The sequence below is a fragment of the Alosa sapidissima genome, chromosome 13, assembly GCF_018492685.1.
Source record: "Alosa sapidissima isolate fAloSap1 chromosome 13, fAloSap1.pri, whole genome shotgun sequence".
Lineage (NCBI taxonomy): Eukaryota > Metazoa > Chordata > Actinopteri > Clupeiformes > Clupeidae > Alosa > Alosa sapidissima.
Window position 1 is genome coordinate 32,259,143 of NC_055969.1, and position 13,489 is coordinate 32,272,631.

A 13,489-nucleotide genomic window follows, 5' to 3' on the forward strand; every position below is an offset into this window, starting at 1 on the left:
ACATATTTAGGTGCACCTACATTTAGATCAATGTTGAACCAGAGCTACAGTTAACAGGAAATTGCTCTCATGCAAGTACTCGTAAAAAAGATAGATAGATAGATATATAGATACTTTATTGATCCTCAAGGGGAAATTCAAGAAATTCAAAAAAACAACATTAAATAAGAAACAAGAAATGGAGTGCAGACATATTTAGGTGCACCTACATTTACATTAATGTTGAATCTAGAGAAGATCTTACATTGAAAGTGGGATTGATTACATTGTGTTGTGGTTGTTCAATACTGGAGCAGTACTTGAGACTGGGATTAATATTACTCTAAATGTGTTAGGTGCACACCAGTATCTTTGATTGTGACCATGTCAATAAATACTGATAATATTGAGTAGTATCTCAGCAGTGCACAATCATCACCATCAACCCTAGCACTAAATGTGCAGCTCTTTCTAAAAACTAGGACCCTAAAAGAGAGACTCATCACAGACAAATACACAGACAGATAGTGACCAAATGTTGTTTTCTCTGTGACGTATACAGGGCATACATTACACTACTCAAGTGGCACACTGGTATGACTGCTGCCTAATTTTTGAAAAATTAAAAAGAAACTAGAATGCGCTCATGTCTGGAGGAAACGTGACTGAAGCATGATCCAGTTTTGCTCAGTAACAGCGAAATGTCATGCGAGTTGCAACAGCAACTAGGCACACATGTGTTTCATGTTATGTGTATGTTCTTTACGTTCCCACCAAGAAAGAAAAGAAAAACAACAAAAAACTACACATGACCTACAAACCATTTCCTGCCAGTCGGTGTGTAAACGAGACCAGCTGCCTTGGTCTCTTTAAATTAACCAATTTTGTGGCTTTAGTCTCTTTTTTTTGTGTGTGTGTGGGGGGGGGGGGGGGGGGGGGGGTAGGTGCAGTTTCGATTTGCTCGACATCAAATGTCTAATGACGGTGCAAACAACTGAGATGTACCCTTTTTCCTTTTTTTAATGGAGTTGAGATATCAATTTATGTTTCTGTTCCACTGTGTAGAACTACTTTATGCCTGTCAGAAAACTCTGGTACATGCGTAGCCTATAAAGCATTGCACTGCATCACCTAACAAGCCTTGTTTCCAGGTGTCATGTATATTTATCAGACGGATACATTTCTCTTTTAACCTATTTTCATTAGTGGTGCTGCGTATTCCTCCTTGTAACTTCAGCTACAGATGCTGTGCAAACTAGACAAAATGATGGGCCCCGTGCGTCAGGCTGTGGAGTTGTGGTTGTTGAGCACTTCACCTGCACGCTTCCTGTAACAGCACCAGAGGACACTGATTCGCGATGGGCGCAGTCAGTCAACAGAGAAACAAAACACTGGCCCGGACGTCATGCTAAGCTCAACACAGAGAAACCCTGTTAAGGAACTAGAATACAAGAGGTCATCGACAACGCGAGAGAAGGAAAGCAATCGTACAAGTGCAGCAAAGTAAAGAAATGGAAACACATTGGGCCCTAACTGGCAATGAGCAAAGTGTCTTGTGCATATAATAAAGATAGAAATAAAAATAAATACAAATAAAAAATAAAGCTCACCTGTGGCATATGGGAGCAATGAGCCAGAGACTTTATTAACCAAATTAATTTATTAGATTTATTTTGATTGAGGTGATTAACCAATGTTTGCACTCAGGATCTTGCTCATGGTGTTCAATTTCATAGAAATGAATAGAAAATCAAATAGATGTTGTACTTTTCCCATCATTGAGGGCTCATAATGTCAAAAGAGATTTCTGTGGACACTGCGTAGGAAAGATGTTCTGATACAGACTATTTCTGTGTTGACACATCAGTGTGTGCTGACACACAAACACACACATACACTTACACACACACCACACACCTACACACACACACTTTCTGGGAATAAGATGGGATTATTGACATATGGGACAAAGATAGGAATTGAGGTGTGTATATCTGTGTGTGCGAATTGAGGTGTTTATATACGTGCGTGTGTATGTCCGCACATGTGTGTGTGAGAGCGTGTGCGTGTGCATGTATACCTACATTCATGTGTGTATTCATTTGTACTTGTGTGTTTGCATAGGATGTTTATATGTGTGTTTACACATGTGGGTTTATGTGTGTGTGTGTGTGTGTGTGTGTGTGTGTGTGGAGGGGGGGGGGGGGTGTGAGTTCTCGACAGCGAGTGTGTGGGCGGCCGCTGCGGCTCAGCCTCTGAGGTTTTGAAGAAGAGCACAGCGTGGAACAGAAACATACCCCCCCCCTCCCGCCCCTCCTGCCCTCTCACCCCTCGTGTCAACCGGGTCCCCCCCCCCCCCCCCCCCCCCACGCTGGCGCATGAGTACCTGGCAGGCCCCTTGTCGTCATTTTTACTTGGAATCAGGCCGTCCCGCCACCATTTTCACACATACCTCACAGGACGGCAGAGAGACGCAGAGTGAAAGTGTGTGATGAATGCAGAGGCAAGTGGACAGAGGTGGCCTCTCTACTTTCCCTCTCTCACTCTTTCTCTCCCTCTCTCACTCTTTCTCTCCCCTCTCACTCTTTCTCTCCCTCTCTCACTCTTTCTCTCCATCTCTCACTCTTTCTCTCCCTCTCTCACTCTCTGTCATTCTCACTCTTTCTCTGCCTCTCTATTCCACGGGCCCTTTGAGTGTCGCATTGGTTTTGTTGCCACCCACCCACCCACCCGCCCTCCCCCTCCCCTTCCTTTTCCTGAAAACCACACGCCATTGCTGGAGGTCCCTATCTCGCTGCTCATCTCACAACAACAGCTCAAGTGGTTTTCTTTTTCTCGTGCGCCTCTCTGCCTCAGAACACTGGGATGCTGTTTTTTTTAGTCTTGTTTGTTTTTCTCTCTCACTCTTTCTCTCACTCTTTCTCTCCCTCTCTCTCTCCCTCTCTCCCTCGGCTCGGTTTTTCTTCTCCCCCAGCATCCTCTTACTCTCACACACGTCTCACGTGAACATATCTGGGCCGAAAGGGGCCCAGGCATAAGCAACGAGAAACACAATCTATATGTTTCCATATGCAGTTGTACTCAGTGCCACCAAACACAAGTTATCGGGCAAAACACATTCCTTTCATTTTAATGGGATTCAAATTAAACCATGAAACATTACTGCAATAAAGCATAGCAATAAAGTAAATAATATGTTCAAAAATTAACATACTGTACCTTTAATTCTTGATACTGTGTATTGCCCCCTTTAGTATCAATGACAGCTTGCAGTCTTTTGTGGTAGTTGTGGACAAATAGCTTTATTTTCTCAGATGGTGGAGATGCCCACTCTTGACAAAAAGCCTCCAGGTCCTGAACATTGTTGGGTTGTCTTGCGTAAACTGCACATTTCAATAAAGATCCATTTTAGTCTCATCACTCCAAATGACTTTGTTCCAGAAATTCTGATGCCTGTGAATTGAATTGGCACAGTGATGGCTTTTTTCTGGCAACTGTTTTTTTTTGGCATGCAGCCCATATTTGTTCAAGTGCCTCCTTATTATGGATCTTGAAACAATCACATAACTGCAGTGAAGCCTGAATTTCAGCTCAGATAGCTTGAGGGTTTGTCTGTGCATCTCAACCAATTCCTGGTATTGAGATTGAAATCTTTGTGTGTATATCATCAAGTCAAACATTCAAAGGTATGTAAACTTCCGGTCAGAGCCATTTGGGTAATTTCAGTTTATCATTATTATTTAAAAATGGCACACACAATTATGTGATAATAAATGACCTCACCTCACCACTATTCCTGAATAAAAGAAAGGTATTCAATTTTAGCATGTTCAGTCATATATTTCTGAAAACTGGCCAAAGTTCTGCCAGGGTATGTATATATATGAGGACAATTGTTTGTGCATATGTTGTGTCTGACTATACATACATCCTGTTTCCCGTAGCAGAGGAGGTGTTGGCACATAGATTGGTCAGGGTTACACAAACTACTGATGACAAGGGAAAGATACTGTCAGTTCTAAGGAAGATACATTTCTAAAGTTGTGCAATATCTCAAGAGCATGGCATGCATGCATCATGCAAGTCATACATCCAACCATAACCATTTATATATCTATCCATCCTTTCATCAATCCCTTCACCCATCCATCTATCTATCCATTGATTTATCTATCCCCAACCTCCAACCTCCCATCAGAGAATATATCTCTCTATCTCTGTTAGTGCTATTTTAATGTTGTGTACATTGATTAAAACTAAATTCTGTGTCAAGTATTTATATTATACCAATTACAGGTATTGATGCATCAAGGCACTTGAATTCCATAGCTACACACAGACAGGCAAGATAATGGAAAAGAAACTCATTTGAAGAAATCAGCCTTTGGTCATTCTAGAAGGGTGATTGAAAAAAAAAAGGATTATTGAGGTGTCCATGTGATTAAGTAATTAAATAAGATTTCCAGTGAACAGTTGTACTTTTCTCAGAAAGAAAAAAATATTCATGATTTACACGATTTAAACCTGGCAATAGTGGTGTAAAGTTACAAGAATTTTAAGTGCACAGAATTATACTATAGTGGTTCTAGCATGGAATGAAATCGGTGATGTAAAAGGTGAACAGAGAGAAACAAACTGAAGGCCAACACAGCTGACAGGCTCTGATATATGGGAGGTCACCTTATTATTACCTCAGTAACGTCAAACAAAAGCTTGACGGTTTCAGCAGAAATTTGCGGCTCACAGACAAACCTCAAGAACAATCAGATGACATCCGAGAGCTCAGCAAAACACAAGCGTGCTGCAGAGAGAAAAAGGTCATTATCAAAGAGGTAGAGTACGAAGTGTGGCTGTGTGTGTGTGTGTGCAATGAGTGTGTAAGCATACGTTTTTCCCCTTTGTAACCATTTCTCTGCACCAATCATAACACACCTCCACCGTATTGAAGGACTTGTAAGACATGTGACTTCTGTGGAAAAGAGAATACAGCTACACTCTCAGTTAGCAGCTAAAACTCACGTAACCCCCCCACCCCAAACAAAGAACAGAAAAACCCTACAAAACATACAGAATTTATTATACATTACATATTCACAAAAACAATTGTGTCAAGCTTATACAGTATGCCATTTAAAAAGGAAAATGATAATGTATGGAATTAAAATAAAACAGTCTTCCTCCAACATGCATCACCATCTTATATACTGTAACAACGTGGATGAGGTCAGTCCACATCCAAGGCAACCCGAGACAAACAGGCACAGAATGACTCAGAGGTTCAAGCAGACAGCCTGTCTTGCTCAGTGGCAGGTAGGCAGCCACCTCCAAAGGCGAAACCAAACCGTTGAGAGGGTGTGTTCGTGTATGGGAAAGCAGGCAGAGCCAAGTTCACAAGGTTTCTGGCAGCAAGCCGCAAAAACAGCAGCGACCCGCACACAACTTTCACACCCTTGCCAGAGTGAAACTGGAAATATCGCTCCACTATTTCTGTCAAATTGCACTGAAAAAACAATATAGTCTAATGAAACATTTAATTGAGGACATTTTTCGACATAAACTCTCCTCAGTCAAGCACCCACCATCTCTCAGCCCCCGCTGTTTCATATAGCTTGGTGATGAGCTTCAGTGTGACTGCAAGTGACATACACTGTAAACTGTAAAAATTGACACAATTTCATGACACAACTGTTGACTCTTGATAATCTTGTTGTTGCCCAGCAATCACATGTCACTTTGAACCAGGTTAGATGCATTCAAATCATGAATATGTGACAGGACAATTTTACCTACAGTATGTTCTTACAGACATCTCATGCACAAAAAAAAAAAAGAAAATCCACACACAAGACAGAGTTGCTCAAAGCTTTTTTATTGTATTTTTCTGAATAGTCATTGTACTTTTGTTCAGATTGTACATGTACTTCATTATAGTTAATTTGCACTTGACAATGAGAGAATGGAAACAAATCAGGGAACTCTACTCCTTACAAAACCTTGAATAAACAGTGCTGTTAGTGTTTCCAGGTCTAATCCACACAAATAATTAAAATATGGCTGAAGTTTAGCAACTCTTTCCTAAAATAAAGTTATTTAATCAGATAGATTTATATGTAAAAACATCTCCATAAATTAACCATTTCTGCTTAACTGGAGGATGACACAGTGGAGATGCAACTCCACTTGCAACCAAACTTTCCAAAGCTAGCGACAGCTTTTTCCATAAACAGGGCAATATTCCCATCCTTGCCTTTCTATTTTCTTCAATAACAAACCTTTGTATTGAAATTGGAATATAGACAATGGAAAAAAGACACAATCATGACATATGATGGCACCCGAAACAAACAACAGAGATTTCAGTAGTATGATTAAGAGGAATTAACTTTGTGAATGTAGTGTTTTGAAGGCAATGTGATTTTGGTGGATGTGGCATCTGCAGCCAATGAGTCTTTTTTTCCAAGGTGTGCAGTACCAAGAATCTAACAGAAGAGGGCATATCAATATGTACAAAATACAAAATATTAATGATGTGTTTTCATGTGTTTCCTGTTTATTACTAAAAGTTGAAAACCAAATATTGCACCCTCTTAAACTGCCAAGAAAGCCAGGTGTCAAGACCTGCTGTATCAAATAAATACAAAAAACAGAGAAAGTACACAAAATGAGTGGCATAAAGAAAACCACCTTTACCAAATAAAAAAGATTACCTTGATAATAAAAAAAAAATTAAACCACAGAGGCGTAAGTGTGTATGTACTCAAACCCAAGTTCAATAACAGCCCAGCACAGGAAGGTATGGTCCCAGCTCTTTATTGCCATTGGGGATGAGAGAGAGTATTGGAGAGCAGGAGGCTTTTTGGGGCAATGAGACACAAGCATTAGTAAGAAGGAGACACAGTGTCCTGAAGAGATCTCTCCAAAGTGATCAGCCGTGGGCTTCCACTCCCATGAAACACTGTCAGTGATTATGGGGGGGGGGGGGGATCGTTAGAATCCTCAGAAGAGAAAAAACACAGTCTACACACAAGAAGCATGCGCATACTGCAGAACTACTATGCAACACTGGCTGTGTGCGTGCCTGTGACCCTGGTCTCCCTCCACCCTCCTAAAAAAAAACCCCACCCTGTCCACCCACTCGAGTCTGTCCAGCTACATCTTGGAGGCTTTGTCTGGTACTCGCACACGCAGCTGTAGCAGAACCCAAATGGAGCGGCTTTGTCCAAATCCCAATAAAATAAGTGTTAATTGTTGCTGCTTGGTCGCTAAGTGACACAAAATGAAAGCGCTTTTAGTGGTGTGGCACAATAATGCTCGCCTACCGTCCTCTCCCTCCCACTCTAAAGAGTGAAAGGCCTTGGTTACCGTAGCGCTGGAGCTGACTAAAGAGTGAAAGGCCTTGGTCACCGTAGCGCTGGAGCTGACTAAACCACCAATTCTCTGGCTTCCTGCTGACTTGCTTCTCACTTACTGATAAACCCTTCCCATCACCTGCTCGTTGCCTTCGATGTGTAACATCAGTTTCTTGTCAGGACAGGCATGGTTTCTCATGCTCTACTACACATCTCTTAGTGCATGCCATCCACCCTCCCTCTGAAAGTGTCTGTGCTCTACTTGCTGCTTGTCGTTCTCTCACGCCCCCTCTATCTCTCGCTCTTTCCTGCAAGTATATATGTAGCTCACTGAGCGAGCTGTAACACTCTTTATGGTGCATACACACAGAAACCTTAGCTGCAGGGGAGGCAATAATAAAAAAGCAGCCCAAAACACACTGAAAAAGGAGTGATGCAAACACAATACAAAGTGTGACTGCTTTTTACAGAGCGCACAAAAGACAGAGAGATCGTGTCGAAGGATGGAAAAAAAAAAATCCTCAAAGAAAATAGAAGAGTGAAAGAAGAAGAAAAAAAGAGAAGAGACGAGACGGAGTCTCTCTTGAACATTAATGAGCCGCCGGCCCCAGACAGAGCCACTGCAATGCAGGCTTTTCCGCTGCTTTGAGCCGCTCTCCGCGCTGTGAATTTCCTGCCGTCGAGTGGGATCGTGAGAGGCCACGAGTCGCCGCAGCAGCATCTTCACCACTGGCGCAGCCCGTGGGGGCTCTCCTGCTCGAGCCGCACATCTCAGAAGGCTGACAGGCGTCAGACGACATCACATCCTCCACCGAGACAAATAACCCCCACGAAACCACTGACTTCGGGGATTCAGGGGTGAGACTGTGTGACAAAAGTTCCCTGCACCACTGGCTTTATTGTTCTGTATAATGAAAGTGTCTTGAATTCAGGACTCACTACTTTAGCTGATCCTGTTGCATTAAGCTCCGCCCATACTAATATATAGATCATATCATACTTACAGGCCCATCCAATCAATCGGAGTTCCAAAGAGTCATGGAAAACTGCAAGGCAACTGCTAGCATCTGCAGGCATCTGCAGGGAACTGCAAGCATTGGGCCCTTCCAGTGATCCCACCCCCCCTTTCCCCAACCCTTGACCAACCCTGCTTTCCTAGCATGTAGAAACAAACCACCCAGCAGACATGAGACCGAGAGAGCTCACCTCCGCTCATAGTATAAGAGTCAGACTTATAGAACACAGGGGGCCGGTGGGAGGAGGGATAGCTGCTCTCTCTAGGACCCTGCAGGATCATAATGGGAAAGGTAGGGTGGGCGGGTGGCTGGGTGAGGTTGATCAGACTCGGATGAGGAAGTCCAGGCTGAGTGAGGTGGGGATGTGCAGGCTGATCAGACTCGGATGAGGAAGTCCAGGCTGAGTGAGGCGGGGATGTGCAGGCTCTCCAGGCTCAGGGCTGATGGTGTGTATGGGAAGAGCACGGGGAACGCGTACTTGGTGTCCGCCAGCAGCTGCTGCTGAAATTCCACACGGTCCTGCAGCCGGTTCTGTGGGTGACGCACACAGAGGGACACACATTACGTTCAGTTACACAGAGGGACGTCAATATGTTCCATGAAGTTACAGAGAAAAAAGGGCAATGAGTTCAAATTAAGTTACAGAAAGAAATGGCAATCACTCTGTTCCAATCTGCGTACTTCTGTCAGTAGACCTCAATGCAGTGTGCTGTGTGCGCTATGTTACTCTCATAATGAGTGAATTTTAACACCAACTCTGCACTTAGAATGACAATCGCAAAATGTAAACATAATGTTACTAGTGTCTTCTATTTGACCGTGGGATAGTCGTACTTTTTCAAAGCATCAGTAGGTGATTTCCACCGGTGCTGCTCCAATTTCCCCAACCACCATTATCACAAGTTTGAAAAGTAGTGCGCTATGTAGTCGAGATGGTGAGTATTAAGGGCGAAAAGTCTCACACTCAACGTTTTATGAATGAATCATCCGAGTACTTTCAATGCACTCTGTCTCGCCATAGTCATCAGCATGAATGCACTTATGCACTCAAATTAGGCACTTTAAGTACAGAAGTATGTGGATGGGAACAGGCAATGTATTCAGTTAAGTTACCGAGAGTTGAAGGTAACATAGTGTTATTTTATCATCAATCATTGTTAAATGTTCTTACCTGAATATCCCGGATGAAAGAGACAGTGACTCTCTCCTCAAACTCATTGAGTGGGGTGTATAGATTGAGAATTTTCACAATCTGTGGGTAGAACAGTGCAACGTTAGGACAACCTCCAGTAATCATTGGTGTACATTGTGTTTGAGACAGGGTTATGATAAGTCATCAGGTGTGAATAAGATAGGGCTGAGTTAAGTGTACCCTGATCTGTGACAGGGCTGAGTTAGGTGTACCCTGATCTGTGACGGGGTTGATTAGGTGTACCCTGATCTGTGACAGGGCTGAGTTAGGTGTACCCTGATCTGTGACAGGGCTGAGTTAGGTGTACCCTGATCTGTGACAGGGCTGTTAGGTGTACCCTGATCTGTGACAGGGCGGTTAGGTGTACCCTGATCGGTGACAGGGCTGAGTTAGGACTTCATTGAGTTTGAGATAGGTGCTTTGCTCTCTATTGTGTCTACTGTAGTTTGTGTGTTTTGTGTGCTTTAGAGCTCCACCTGTTGGACAGAGAGTGCGGAGCAGAGCGTGCAGATGGCCTCAGCGTCCTGCGACGTCTTCTTCTTGACCTGCAGCAGCTGGGCGGCCTGGATGAGGGGCTCCAGGGTGGCAGCTGCACCGCTCTGCTGCAGGTTCCTGCCCCGTAGCCACTCCTCCATCTGACTGATGTTGTACCTGCACACACACACACACGCACGCACACGCGCACACACACACACACGCACGCACACGCGCACGCGCACGCGCACGCACGCACGCACACACACACACACGCACACACACACACACGCACACGCACACACACACGCACACGCACACGCACACACACGCACGCGCACGCGCACGCACACGCACACGCACACACGCGCGCGCACGCACGCACGCACGCACGCACGCACGCACGCACACACACACGCACACACGCACACACACGCACACACGCACACACACACGCACGCACACACGCACACACGCACGCAGACACACACACACACACAGACCACATTAGCGCAACATGCGCTAGGCTGACACTTGATAATTACATTGGCGATTATTAAAAATGGAATATTACAGCAATTACGTTACTGTAATGGCAAGGGATTAAAACATGGATTGGCACACATGTAGCAGCAGTGTGTGTGTGTGTGTGTGTGTGTGTGTGTGTGTGTGTGTGTGTGTGCACTGTGCTTCCTGTTCCTTCTCTCACCAAAGCTGCATGGTAGTGTTCCCGGAGCACACATCTTTGCTCAGCAATAGGTTGTTGAGTGAATGTGCATGTGTGTGTGTGTGTGGTTGCAAGCATGCTTGTGTGGGGGTTTGTACTGTACATGTGTGTGTGTGTGTGTATGTGCATGTGAGTGTGTGTGGTTGCAAGTATGCTTGTGTGGGGGTTTGTACGTGTGTGTGTGTGTGTGTGTGGTTGCAAGCATGCTTGTGTGGGGGTTTGTACATGCGAGTGTGTGTGTGGTTGCAAGCATGCTTGTGTGGGGGTTTGTACATGCGAGTGTGTGTGTGGTTGCAAGCATGCTTGTGTGGGGGTTTGTACATGCGAGTGTGTGTGTGGTTGCAAGCATGCTTGTGTGGGGGTTTGTACATGTGTGTATGCATGTGAGTGTGTGTGTGGTTGCAAGCATGCTTGTGTGCAGGTTTGTACATGTGAATGTGTGGTTGCAAGCATGCTTGTGTGTGTGTATGTGTGTGTGAGTGTGTGTGTGGTTGCAAGCATGCTTGTGTGGGGGTTTGTACATGATATGTTCCCTCTCCTACCTTAGCTGTGTGTGTGTGTGTGTGTGTATCAGTGCCGGTTCAGACCTCCATGGGGCCCTAGGCAAAACCCTGCTAAGGGGCCCTCCTACCTGAACTCTGAGGGACAAAATGTAACCTTTTTTTTTTTATACCTCTGTGCTTACAATACAATCATCCCACCCCATTTTGGATGTCTATAGAAGTTACGAAATATAGTGTTTTCCCCCAAACCTTCACAGCTATAAATGCCCAGTTATAGGGACTTGGCTGTTTGCTTTTGATGTTTGCTGTACATATCCCCTTACAAAAAATAACTGCAGTTTTTTCAAAGTACCGTTCATTTATAGTAGGCTACAGTGCAGTAGTGTTGTATTTTCATGTCCAAAATACTGCATTTCTGTAGTAAATTACAGTACTATGCAGTACAATCCAGTTTTTTATGTCCAAAATAGTGCATTCCCTGCATAAGAACTGTAAATATTTCCTCCAAAACTGCGGTTTTGATACTCAAAAATCTGCAGTTTGACACTTGAAGTGATGCAGTTATTTTTTTGTTAGGGTCTGGTTGTGCTAGTAGCCTACTGGCTGAGGCTGACTGTTCTTCACCTGTACACAACGAATCAAAGTTAAAAGCTTACATTAGGCTATACTTTCCATTTTGCATACGTTCAGTTGTAGGCTAAACCAACTATAGCTTGACTGAAATATTGTAAACATTTACTTTTAAAATGCATGGGAAGAGTGAAATCACCGATCAGTTTTGCCGGGTTCTCGCATGTTTCTGCTGAAAAACTGCTAGTTTCATCCGCCCGCATTCGCATTCAAAAAACAGGACATGCTACTTTGCGAAGTAGGCTTACCGTGACTGGAAAAGGTTAGCAAGCAAGCCGCAGACAGATCAGGGGGATTCACTTCCCTGTTAGGTAGGCCTAGGCTAGGCCAGCAACACGCACTAGAGAGATGCGTGTAGAGATCAAAACACAAGTTTATCCGACTGCTGTTCCCGCTGTTCATTCTCGTGAAATAGGTTACCGTGACTGGGAAAGGCTGGCAAGCAAGCCGCAGACAGATCATGGATTCACTTTCCTGTTAGGTAGGCCTGCAACACGCGCTGGAGAGACGCATGACATCATGGAACGAACACAAATTCACCTGTTTCACATGTTTCTGCTGTTCATTCTCGTGAAGTTTCTTCCGTTTTACAAGCCCTGAATGGTAATTCGGTTTCATGTTCATCTTGTTAATGTATGAGGTACATTTTTTTTTTAAATGTAGGGAATATGCGATTATATCTCATGTTCATCTTGTTAATGTAGGCTACTGTATGAGACACTGTTGCTATACGCAACTTGCGTAGTGTGCGTAGAGGGAGAACCGGCCCTGACGTGTATGAGTTCCCCAACCACCATTATCACAAGTTTGAAAATAGTGCGCTATGTAGCCAAGATGCTGAATGATACGAGCGAAAAGTGTCACACTCAACTTTTTATGAATGCACCATCCGAGTACTTTCAATGCACTTTGTTGTGTGTGTGTGTGTTCTGGTGTCTGTCCTACCTGAGCTGCATGCCAGTGCTCCAGGAGCAGACGTCCTTGCGCAGCAGCAGGTTGTTGAGCGTGACGGCGTTGATGCTGTAGCAGAGCTGGCGGATGACCTGCTGACCGATCTCTGGGTCCAGGCCGTGCTCACCCATGGTGCCGTGGAACTGGCCCAGCTGTCGGATCAGCGCCTCCAACGTGTAGCCGCCCGGGCCGTCCCGCTCCATGTCCATGCTGGACGAACGGTTACGGTAGCCCATGGGCTTCACACCGGACAGACTAGGGATGCTTTCGCTCTCCAACATGGCCGACACTGAGTGGGAGAGAAGTACTTTGTTCATGTTGTCATGTTTTGAGTGGGAGAGAAGAACTTTGGTCATGTTGTCATGTTTTCAGAGGACTGATATAATTAAGTACCATTCTGTAAAACGGTCATGCTATTTTGTTTTTGTTTCTTGTCTCATACTTTGGAAGAATCTGCATACATTTCAGAACTACTGTAAAATAAACGTTGTAGGAGAACGGGAGAGATAATAATGGATTCAGATAAAATATAACAATGAAAAAGAATATTGTGGTTAGCCAATCATCTAATTCCAAGTTGTATATTGATAGACAGCCTAACCAAATCACTTCCCTCCACCCTTTGCTCTTAGCCTATAGACCTCTGAAGTTTGCCTACAAAAAAGCAG

General features: G+C 44.2%; 1 protein-coding gene across 2 annotated transcripts in view; it reads right to left on the bottom strand.

Moving 5' to 3' along the window:
* Positions 1-5,832: 5,832 nt before the first annotated feature.
* Positions 5,833-13,489, bottom strand: part of myo5b (myosin VB) — a 66,169-nt gene continuing 58,512 nt past the window's right edge. For both annotated transcript variants that reach the window (XM_042059554.1, XM_042059555.1), the window contains exons 36-39: positions 12,816-13,110; positions 10,013-10,187; positions 9,516-9,596; positions 5,833-8,875 (exon numbers count right to left, since the gene is read on the bottom strand). In XM_042059554.1, coding sequence (XP_041915488.1) covers positions 8,720-8,875; positions 9,516-9,596; positions 10,013-10,187; positions 12,816-13,110 — 707 coding nt within the window. In that variant the 3' untranslated portion in view covers positions 5,833-8,719. The remainder of the gene's footprint in view (positions 8,876-9,515; positions 9,597-10,012; positions 10,188-12,815; positions 13,111-13,489) is intronic.